The sequence below is a fragment of the Podarcis muralis genome, chromosome 6, assembly GCF_964188315.1.
Source record: "Podarcis muralis chromosome 6, rPodMur119.hap1.1, whole genome shotgun sequence".
Lineage (NCBI taxonomy): Eukaryota > Metazoa > Chordata > Lepidosauria > Squamata > Lacertidae > Podarcis > Podarcis muralis.
Window position 1 is genome coordinate 73,249,361 of NC_135660.1, and position 12,466 is coordinate 73,261,826.

The following is a 12,466-nucleotide window of genomic DNA, read 5'->3' on the forward strand; positions in this document are numbered from 1 at the left end:
GATAGCGTTTCGCTCTCGGCGGCCTCAAAAATGAACGTAAAATTTTAGCTGCAACTCATTCATTTTCAGCTTTATATTCTTGTTGTAAAAATGTGCACCTATAACCTAGGTTTAAGGTGCCGTTTAGCTCCTAGCTTTCATACCTCAGTTTCTAATACTGCCCCAAAACAACCCAGCCGCTCTATTTGGAATATTTCTGACAATATGTCCAGTGACAAACACTCTTTGCCCAACCTGATTTAGGTTTACTGGGCTACCAAGCAAAGGAAATAAAATTGAATGCCAATTCTGGCAAGGTTTATTTATTTATTTGGGAGACAAGTGACACAATTCTGGGTTTTCTTTTGTATGCAAACCTTCCATAAAATCAAACTAACTGAATGTCAAGCCTCCATTATGCATTGCTGATATCATTTATTTTTTAAAAAATAAATTTATTAGCTAGCCATGCTGCTTTGTAATGGTTTTGTAATTCAACCACTTGGGGTGATTGCATGTAATAAAACACTCTTGTTAGAGAAGATAAGAGTTGCATGATCCATTTTGGATATACTTTTTAAAATGGTTGCTATGTAAAAGAGACCTTTGATGACTACATAACGTAGCAGGAAAACGTCCCTCATATGCTCAGAACTGGAGCAGTGTTTCCATAAACAAAGTGTTCAGTTTCAATGTCTTGGGGTGAGGCATGAACTGCTCTTGTTAAAATTGGACAGGGAGCAGGATATATTAATTAAGGTCAGAGTCTAAAGGAAACAGAAAATCTGCATGACTGCATTCATGACGCACAAGGCAAAAATAATGTCTTTAGATTTATTTTGAAAGGAAATTTCTAGTCCTCATGATTATGGAAAATAACTTTTTTTTTAAAAAAAATGTATGTGCAGATACAACTAAAGGCCTTTGAAACTGAGAGATTCTTTTGGGGGGCATACATCAGTTCAGGAGGGACCCAATTAGCCTCACTGAAAAATATATTCAAGGATTGGTTTATATAAATGTTGTCAGATAGTTTGTTGTAAGTAAACAATTTTGTTGTAAGTAAATGATTTAATCTCCGTATCCATGTATATTCACACAAACTGGGAGTCTTTCTCCCCAGCCCAGTATAAACTCTGACCAAAACCTGAGATCTGTGAAGCTCTAGCATGAGATTTCAAACTGGTAACTAGTGAGCAGCTTATCGATCTGTTTGGAGCTTATTAAAGCTGTGAAGAAGGTCACTGTTATTCCCATTCAAAAAAGGGAGGTGCTGCCCTCACGATCCTTCATTTTAGAGTGAGAATTTGAAAATATGTCTCCCATGTTTAGCACCCCAGCCCAAACCTGTTTACACAAGGTCAGTACAACTGAAACCAGTGTGATATAATTTGATACACATGTTGGATTGAAGTGCAAAGCTGTAATTAAACACTCTCCCTTTCATGTATTTAAAAATATATCCTTATTACTCTTTTTAGATGGTCCAGTATTAGGAATAGCATTTTACATGCGCTAGTTTTGTGGGGAAAGGCATTTTTTAAAAAAAAAAATCAGTGGTGTAACCCATGAAACACAAAACACCTTCTAATCTCTTATCAAATAACCCACCTCCACACAACACACACTGTCTTTCTGGCATGCAGAGTGGGGTTTACCAATTTCATTACCTGGAAAGTATTTCTCATTTGAAGTTCATATTCCATCACATGTGTTTTTAATTGTAGACCAAAAAAATAAAATACAGTTTTTGCAACTAAGATTTACATACTGCTCCATCTCCAGAAAACAAAACAAAATATTTGGATCCCTTGATCAGGAAACTTAAAAGTACAACTCCCTCCATCTATGTCCAGTCTTATTTTTCATACAGTTCAATAAAAACATCAATGTACATGGACAGCTTAAATATACCCAGTAAATCAAGGTGGGAAATAACTAAATGAAAGAAAATTAATGTCAAGGCAACGTGTTCTGTATGACAAATGAGGTAATAACTGAAACAAAATATATGAAAATATCATGTTCATTCCTTAATAGCAGTGATGTCAATATGTTCAAGGACATCAAATAGCCAACAGACTCCTACAGTGTACCCATTTTACGTGAATTACTTGGCAGTCAATTCCATTTACTTCTGCTGGACTTCCTCCTAAGTAAGCATGCATCGACTCAGGCTGCATATTTTTGGATGTGGCCATTCCTTAACAAAATGACAAATGACTCTTATTGTATTTCCAGGGGCAAGCCTCATTTGCAGAAATTCACCACCGTGGGAAATACAATAGAAAATTGCCACTGTGCCCAATGAATAACGTCGATTTTGGGGAGCCGGGAAAGAGATTGGTTCTGGCTTAGATTATGCTAGTAAAAGTTCTGCACATATCCACAGTTTACATCATCAATGATCAGCATGTCTCCCAGAGTTCTTATTCAGTCTTCTTGGAACCACGTCAATAGGGATTTGCATGGTTTGGGCTATTTGGGTTGTGTGGTAGCTGGAAGGCACAAAGCACTGGACCAAGGCACAAACCATGGAAATTAAGACGGCCTCTTCTTGGCCACATTTTCTATACAGCACTCGGCTCAGTGTATCTTGCTGATAGCTTCCAGATCTCAATCTCCTCTTTATTATCTTTCACTACATATGACGTTCGCTGAGTGTGCATGTAACCTTTGTGCAGCCACTTTGAAGTAGAGCTCTCTATGCCTCACTGTCTTTTGAACTCTTCCACAGTTATTTAGAAGGGTGGCTGGCAAGGGTGTTTAGGAAATTTAAGGCAACCGTAAGCACATTTTTTACTGGGATGTCCCACTGAAATCAACAGTAATCACTTCCTAGGGGAAATGGTTGGGGACCATAAAAATACCTTTGCCATGGCATAGCTCGTTGTGAGAGGGCATAGCTCATTGGCACATCATCTGCCTTGCATCCATGCAGCCCCTGGCACAATCTCAGGTCACCAGGGTTAGTAAAGAGACTGGCGGAGGCCAGCCAGAATAACCAATAACTTGGCTAGGTAAGCATTGAACTGACTTCATATATAAGACTGAATAAATGACTCTGTGCAATAAAACTCTTTACAAGTCTGCCCAAACTTCGCCGGAGACCTTTGCAGCCCTTTTGCAGAATGCATTAACTGTGAGCTGTGCACAAGGTCGACTGCCCCCTTGTGGAGCGTGGCTCGATTCTCCTGCATCTCGGGAGAATAATTTCAGAATAAAGACATTTGTAAAAACAGTGGCAACATGCTCTTGAAACTTGAGTCATGCGCCTGTCAGAATCATGAAAGGTATAAGTATATTAATGTTTACTTCCATCCTTAAATGTTGAGAGCCACCTGATAAATTGGAACCTGACAAATAACCTGATAAAAATACGTAAAATAAATTCCATACAATTAAATATGTAAATTACCTACAGCCTTCACACTCCCATTTCCCTCATGGCCCTTTGTGGCGAGCAAGTTATCTAGTTTCTCCCTTGGAGATAAAAACAGGAACTTTCACTCTTCCACAAATGATTTCTCCTTAACTCAATCTATTCCATATTGTATTCCTGAAGGCATAACCCAAGGACATCATTGGAAGAGGAAAGCTCATCGGTAAGTGCAACAAATTTGTCTTACGAGAGCCTGCGATCCCCAAGCGCCACACTTGAGCTGCAGGAGAATAAAATACAGCTCTGTAATTCAGTTATAGTACTTAATAGGCTGCGCCAGCTTAAATTTATTCAGACCTATTGAAACCAAACCAAATGCCTTTGTATGCTAGGTAATAAAGTTCACACAATTATTCGCTCACAGATAAAGGTAAACAAGCTGAATGAAACTGGAGTCCTAATAGCTTCATGGGTTGTGTGTGTGTGTGTGTGTGTGTGTGTGTGTGTGTGTTTTGCTCCATGACAGCTTTAAATATGACATTTAGAATCTGAGCAGGGAATATGCAGGATGTGTAGCCAAAATTCAGCAAGGACCATATGCGATGGCTTTTTAAGTCTTTGCCGTCATTTGCTTCCCATTTCATCTGCTGGGCTCCAGTAATATGCTCAACTGGGGGTCTATTCAGTAATGTAAGCCAATGCTGTGGACAGGAGCAGCTTTTGCAGCAGGGGGAGGAAAGGCACAGGGGATATTCATGTTGGCATTGGGAGGGGCTCTGTACACTGCTATGGAGAGCCCAGTTAACACCACAGGCTCTCCGCAGGGAAGAGTGGGGCTCAAACTGCTCCCTCCCTGTGGAATTACAGCACCACCCCTCTCAGTGTTATGCATAAGCCATGCATAGATAGCCATGTGTCCGAGAATGATAGCATTACTGGTCCAGAACTGAATATAGCTTCATGATTCATTCAAGGACGCCATCAGCCCAAGTTCAAAAATCTTAAGGAGGCTAATGAATGATGCAATTCATTCATTCATGTGGTTTCTGTCCTAACTCTTTGTTACCAGGTGAACTCAAAGAAGGTTACAACATACTGCATTTAAAACAACAATTAAATAAGAATAAAACAAATACAAATCTGCAAGAAAACCACAATTAAACCAGTCAATTACAATGTTTCTAACATGTTCCCATAAGCCTCCTGAAAGAACAACAAAATGTTAGCTAGGCAGTCATCATAGAGGAAAGGGAGGTTCTACAGTCATGAGACTTCCACCAATAAGAACCAGCTCCAAGACGTAACCAATTTCACGCTCAGTGGTAGGTGGCACATTGAGAAAGGTCTTCCAGTAAAAGATGCAGAGAGCTATGTGAAAGCAGGTATCTCTTCATGTTAACAGAGGGTGGGGCGCAGTTCACATACCATAAGAACAATATTAGTTTTGTGGTTGTTTTTAATGGTCCTCTGGCACACTGCGTCACGTGCAGAAGATACTCCACTTACAGGGTGTTGAATTGTTTATGCCCATAGTTCATGAAGGGCAAACGGAATACGGCTGATAAAGAGTTTGCAAAATTCAACAAAAGTAGGGCATCTGCATAGCAGGATCTTTGAGCTTTTATGGACTCCACAACAATGGAAACCTGAGAAAGTCCCATAACATTTTATGGAGGTCGCAAAGCTGTCAAACATCAAAAATCAGCTTTTTAACCAACACCTCTGTATAACGTGATACCAGTTCATCATATTACAAACAACTGAAGTACTAGCCACACCACAAGACACCAAAGACTGAGCAATGCAAAAATGAATGACAAAACCCTCATGATTTTACCTTTAGAGCTTTGTTTGTGCCATCCCATTGTCTCAATATCAGTGAAATATCAAGGAGGCAATGCTAATAAATCAATCGCAAGAAAAGTGACACAAAATACAACTCAAGACATTTGACCTCTTAAAGTCTTAAATTAATGGGCTCAACTCAAGACATTCAATTGCTTGGTTTGCACATCACAGTATGGTAGGCCAAACTATGACTTACTGGAACTGTGTGAATATGTGGGCTCCTGGAGAGAAGCTTGCAAATGCTTTTGCCTCTCCCCAAACCTTTTTACTCCCAACCCAGCACTGAGCTAAGGGAAAGTTTAGTTAGCATGCTGTTTGAATCTGGGCTCTTAGTTAAGCTCTCTGCTCACTAACCACAAGCCATAGCCAAGATTTATAGTTTGGCTTACTGTGACGTGTGAAGTAGGCCAATGCAAAAAACACATACAAAACCCAACTAAGCACCACAAAAGATTTCAGACATGAGGTTGGTTCCGCAAAAGTCACCTGTATTTCCCAAATAATTCACCACATTTGGAAAGTTTTCTATGGTCAATTAAGTATTTTCTAGGACATGGAACTTTTCTTGGCAATGCTTTCTGATCCTTCCAATCAGACTGCCATTTGGCTAGTCCAAACTGCATAATCCAGAGGTGCTAACCTTTCCCCCCCTGACAGGGCTCCAATGCTAAACACTTCTCACCCTGACCCCCAACCCAGGACAGAGAAGAAAGGATTGAAAAATGAGTATCTGCTGTAATTTTGTATGCCACAAATCTTTTACAAGCTCAGGAGGCCTATATGAAAACAAAACTGGCTTCATCATACAATTTGGACAGGACAAATAAGAAGTGATTGAAGTAGCCATTGGTGTTTAAACTGCTTTAAATTTGTACAAACACACTTGAAATGCAGATTGACATGGTAGCTAGTAAGGTAAAGGTAAAGGGACCCCTGAACGTTATGTCCAGTCGTGAACAACTGGGGTTGTGGCACTCACCTCGCTTTATTGGCTGAGGGAGCCGGTGTACAGCTTCCGAGTCATGTGGCCAGCATGACTAAGCCACTTCTGGTGAACCAGAGCAGCACACGGAAATGCCATTTACCTTCCTGCCACATCGGTACCTATTTATCTACTTGCACTTTGACATGCTTTCGAATTGCTAGGTTGGCAGGAGCAGGGACCAAGCAACGGGAGCTCACGCCGTTGCGGGGATTCAAACCGCCGACCTTCTGATCAGCAAGCCCTAGGCTCTGTGGTTTAGACCACAGCGCCACCCACGACCCAAGGTAGCTAGTACATCACTGTAAATAGCCCACTGAAAGCCACAGCAACAAGAGCTTTCAACACTCCAGAAATGTAAATATTTGAGCACGATAATGTTGTCTTCAAATTGCTATATATTCAGCCAGCCAACCAGCCATGTAGTATCCATTTACTTCAACAGAGGATGCAAAAGAGGGCAGCACAACTCTCCGTGATATGGATGGAGAAGGCACAAAATAATTGTTTGATGGAAATACACTCCAGACTAGGTCCACCATGCAAGTACATCAGTTGATTTCTCTCCTTCTGATGGCTGGGACTTTGACATGCAAACTGATAGCTCACATTAGAAAATTCATGCAGAAACTGCTTAATTCTGCCTTCTGATAGGCATTAAATGCTGACGTGGAAACTCTTCTACAAGAAGCGCCAAAATAATGGCTGGTGCTTCGTATTACAAACATAGCCAAGTGAGTTATCCCAATAGTTATCCCATTTCTAGCAGTGTGCATGGTCATTATACTGTACGTTGTGCCATTGTAACTGAAGTGATGGGAGGTGATATCTGGAGGGTTTCTGATGGCTCATTCATGCATACAAGTCACCACTTGATGATTCATCAGGTGATTAACATGTGCATGCAAACCAACCCATGGTAATCCGAGACCCATAGATAGTTCAAGCATAAGGAGATGTCTTTAAAAAACCTTGTCCAGAATATTAACTTACACTCTAAATTTCCATTTCAACTTTTCTAAAGACGAACAGCAACATTATTCTAGGTAACATTTTTGTGTGTGTTTGCTGTAATCTGTTACTCAACGGAAGTTCCCGTTTCATATATGGTTATTTTCAAATTACCGTATTTTTCGCTCTATAAGACGCACCAGACCACAAGACGCACCTAGTTTTTGGAGGAGGAAAACAAGAAAAAAAAATATTCTGAATCTCAGAAGCCAGAACAGCAAGAGGGATCGCTGTGCAGTGAAAGCAGCAATCCCTCTTGCTGTTCTGGCTTCTGGGATAGCTGCGCAGCCTGTATTCGCTCCACAAGACGCAGACATTTCCCCTTACTTTTTAGGAGGGAAAAAGTGAGTCTTATAGAGCAAAAAATACGGTATATTTGAGAGGCAACTAAGAAGGGCTTTGAGCAATTTAATTTTCAATGTAGTATAGATGTTTGAATGTTGGACTAGGACGGGGGAGACCCAAGTTCAATTCCCACTCAGCCATGAGAGAAAACCACTCACTTAGGGTGACCTTCCACCCCAGCTTCACAGGGCTGGTGATAAAATGGAGAACCATGTACACTGCCCTTCAGCTCTTTGGAGGAAAGGCTAGATAGTAATTAATGAATCAAGTGGGGGTTTTTTATATCCTTTTGTTACATGGAAATCACTTTGGGGTCACTTGTGAAAGCAGCTTACAAATGTTTCAGATAAATAATACTGAAGGAAACTATGGTGTTCAAGATAGATAGGCTGCACTGACTCCAGCTACAGAAATGGAGGCTTCTGCTCTCGCCTTGCAGGCCTTTTTCCTACTGGCCTGGGTGGGCAGGGCCCTGACTGACTCCAGCTACAAAAGCTGAGGCTGTGTTGGGGTATTTTTTATGGGCTGTTGTTGTTGCCAGGGGGTGGGGTGTTGTTGCTGTTTTCGATACTATTTTTTTGTATGCTTATTTTAGATCTTATTATGATTTATGTGGAAATGGTTTAATTTGGTTGTGTACCTTCTGAGGTTTTCTTTATTGTTTTTGACTACTTTTGCTACATTTGCAATTATGTATTTTTTTCATGTTGTAAGCTGCCTTGAGCATGGTTTTAACTATGGAAAGGCGGCATACCAATAACATGTCGAATGTGTGCAATTATTGTAAATCTCAACAGAAGTTTTAAACAAAGATTCTTTTCCCAAAGTGCTCCTGATAATGCAGACAAAAAAATGTAAAAGGGGGGGGGGGAGGGAGGAAGCCTACCCACTCAAACAACTGCAATCCATATTGATTTTCATTTAAAAGAGAGGCAGGGAGGTGGGGACAACCCCTACTTTGAAATGCTATACTGGAAAAGAAAGGCAAAATTGAAGTTGGATGAAAATTACTAAATGTCTTACCTTGGCAACAGCCTTGCCTTCACAATTATTATTGGAATCTTTAAAGCCACTGAGTGAATCTCTTCTCTGTGGGCATGACTTCTTTTTGCGTGGTCTGCCTTTAAGATTTGGCGCTGAAAACAAACAGGCAACAATTTCAGCACAATTTCTTACAAAGGGGTAACACAGCTGAACACCAGTTGAGCAGTCTTCAAAAACAAGCATGCACCTTGAAGCAGCCTACGTCTCCCTATAATAAACAAGGATGTTATTGCCAGTAGTAGAACTGTTTCTAGGTCACATATTTCTACATTATATTTCCTGCCACCCCAGCTAATCTGTTGCTATTAACATATGACAAGGATCCAAATGAATATTGAGAAAGCACAAATTGCTCTCTTGCAAAACAAAAGATCAGATGGGTGAACATCTTTCATACATCCATTTTATTATGTAAAATGTAAGCCTTAACTTGATTCCTTCTTCTGGGAATTTCCTTATAGTAGAAGGTATTTGATTAGGCAATGTTTATGTGTGTCAAAGATTTTCTAAGTTGAAAAAAGCAACCACTTCCATATATAGCACATAGAACAAAATAATTGATTGGTACTTCTGTACAGTACAGTTCAACCGCTAAAGGCATGAGACAAACAGAAATGCAATCCTCACTTTATCAAATCAGTCTCTTTAATGCTACACTTGAAGTCTTTTTTAACAGAGCTGAGAGATTCCACAATACAGAAAAACTCTGAGTTCCTCTTTGATAACCAGTATATACTACATATAGGTCAAACAAGGAAAACACACATTTAGATGTCTTTTAAACACGGGCACGCACACACACACAATATAATGCTGATTATGACAAAACTATGAGGAAAAGAATGAAGTAGTTGTTTTGTTCTGTAAGAAAAGTGACCCTTGTGTGCTCAGTCACCGGACTTCAACAACATTAAAAACGATAAACAATCATTAACTTGTGATTATAGTGGAGATAACTTGCTGTAACCCCCCCCCCCTTTTAAAGTAACCATTGTTTTCATTACTTCCAGGGACGATTATAATAATGTCAGAAATTGAAACACCACAAGCCTCTCGAGTGGCTTCTAATTGTTTCTAATCTTACATTTGTCACACAAGTGGTTTCAGGACATTTTACATTTTAATTAGCTCTCAGATGCAAGGCTGCTATAATTTGATACTGATGCTCTGGAGAAGAAGAAGAAAAACCCAGTTTCCTGCTGGCAGTGGTTCAAGTGGAGAACGAAAACAAAACAAACACATCACCCCTCAGCTTAAAAGCAAAGGTCCCACCCCAAACCTTCTTCCCTCGCCCCCACAAATGTTTCATGCTTCAGCACTGCCTGCCGCTAAGTGTTTTAGAAAGCAACTCCAAGGTTTGGCATCTGAGGCTAGCATGCGAAAAGGGGGGGGGGGGGGAGGAAAGGAAAAAGGGAGGAGGGGATCAAGAGAGAGTAAAAGAAATTATTACCCATTCCAGTCGACAAACATCTGCTTGATTTATCTCTCTACTCATGAATGCTGCAGCATGTGACTGCGCGCTCACTACATCCCTGGAAGTAGTCTCGACTCGGTGTGCATGTCAGTCTTACACAGAATGAGCGCTCGGAGTATTTGCTTGGCGCTTACAAATCCCCTCCCCCTCAGCTGCTCCGTTACTCATATAAACACAGATGAGTGACTCCAACAGAGGAGAGTGGGATGTGCACTCCGGACTCCAGCTCTCTAGCGGCTGACACCCTGCCAAGAAGCCTGCTCCCTCGTTTACAAATGTAGCTCATGATTTCATCCTAATTGTTTTGTTGCTCATGACCTCTTTGCTCGACACCAGTTGGAGAGCACGCCACGTTCCACAAACCCAGGGTCGCTTTTAAGGCCCAGAGAGAGAGAGAGAGAGAGAGTGTGAGAGAGAAGGTGTCAATAATATCTCCCTTCAAAAGAGGTTGTGTCAAGCCCAAAGTGCTTTCTCGATTTATTGCAGCCTGATGCGAGCACTAAAATTTAACGACTGCCGTAGAGTAAATGGGGCAAATTCATGTCTGGCAAAAGCACCTGAAGTTGCTCAAATGACGAGGATTAATTCTGGCTCAGGATCTTGGGTTTTGTAAGGATTACTTGTTTTATGGTAACCAGAACGAAAGCACAGCTAGTTCCCAGCATGGGCATTTTAGAAAAATACAGGTTATTCCTGAATTTCAGGGGCATGCAGTGTTGTTTTGCACAAAAGGAAAACACGCAAAGCCCTGCCAAATTTCTCGGTTTAAAGTTTTCATTAATTAAGTGAAAAGCTTCAAATGGCAGAAAAGGGCAAATTCCTGGAATAATGATCTTGCTTCTGCCTGGGTAGTAGTGGTGGCAATATAGAATTTCTCATTTCTTCGGTTGCTGAGGAATTTGGACAGGAAATGACTCCATCCAGAATGTTCTAAGATTACTTCTTGTATAACATAATGCAACTTTAAATCTCATTCATATTGGATGTATAATTAAAAGGAAAGCATCCCTATGAATCAGTGATGACTGTGGTATTTCACTGCATAGCAAGAGGCAGTCTGACATTAAAAGTAATATTTCCATTGCAGCTGAAAAGATTAACACATCCCCATACGTAATGCACATACTGTATATACCGCTCCTAAGTGAGCTACATTTCCCTCTGCTGAAAAAAATGATAGGTGATCACAAAATATGTATATGATCTATTTATTCATGGTGACATTATTATCCAAAAGATCAGTCATCAGGAATATTCAGAATGATGAATTGTTACAGGATGAATTAGTTCTTCCTTTTACATGTCTACACTCCACTTCATCCTATCTGGATTTCAGGGCAGCGAGCAACCCATTTGTAGCACAATACAAGTAAGCAATAATAGAATAACAGATTTTCAAAATCAACAAAAATTTAGAAGTTAAAAATGCCCAGTGAATAAAAATGGGTTCTCATAGATCGTCCCGTATTTTCTCTCTGAGAATGTCAGAAGATAAAAATTCATGCCATCTTTTTTTTAAAAAAAACAACAAACCAACAAACCACATACACACAAAATCAGTTCACACAAAACCCTGCAGAAAAGTGTCAGAGTAACGTAAACTTAAATAAACTACTTAGCAAGTAGTAGATCCTAGTCAGCAGATGGATAAACTTGCCAGATGTAGTGCCTTGAACCATCTGCTGAAAGAGTAGCCCATGGTTGGCATAGAGAGGAATGGGTGGTTGGCTTTTTCTGCACTGATTCTATGAGAGTTTGCTGCCTGGCTGGTCTTTGTACCCTGGAACATCAACCTCCCCTTCCTTCCTTCCTTCCTTCCTTCCTTCCTTCCTTCCTTCCTTCCTTCCTTCCTTCCTTCTTCTCAAGCAACAGAGATAGCACCAAGCTTAAGGGGGAGTGGGGAGGAAAACTAGACAGCAAAAGCAAACACAACTACTGTGGGTTGCCTGGGGTAGAAAGTTCGGCCCTACAGTAGGAAGACTTCCCATAAAACCTGTTTATGTAATGAGTACTTGTAGAAAGTCTCAGTGCAACAAGATAATTACCCAGGAACAACATGTACGTAATCTTGGGTTCCATAATGGAAGAAATGTGGTCCATAAATGTAATAAAATGAATAAATTAAGTATGTGCATAACAGACTGTGCATATCAAGACTTCTTGTCTGTGAAGCAGGCAGAATTAAAAAGAAACCAACAAGAGAATGAAAGAGCAAAGAAACAGACCAAGTACATGGGAAAATGAAGAAACAACAATGAAAGTCGCTCATTTTAAACAGTTCAATCAACTTAAAACTTTAGTACAGTACAGTTTTTATTCAGTCGCACTATGAGCTAGGGGAACACATGCCTAATTTGAAGCTATTTTAATTACTTATTAGAGAAGGAAATATTTAAATTGC

The 12,466-nt window shown here is 40.3% G+C and overlaps 1 protein-coding gene across 3 annotated transcripts in view; it reads right to left on the bottom strand.

The window, feature by feature from the left end:
• Positions 1-12,466, bottom strand: part of ARID5B (AT-rich interaction domain 5B) — a 181,550-nt gene that overhangs the window by 48,353 nt on the left and 120,731 nt on the right. For 2 of the 3 annotated variants that reach the window (XM_028729361.2, XM_028729360.2), the window contains exon 5: positions 8,571-8,683. In XM_028729361.2, coding sequence (XP_028585194.2) covers positions 8,571-8,683 — 113 coding nt within the window. Of the gene's footprint in view, positions 1-8,570; positions 8,684-10,041; positions 10,270-12,466 lie in introns of those variants that run through there. The other variant, XM_028729363.2, reaches the window with a different exon arrangement.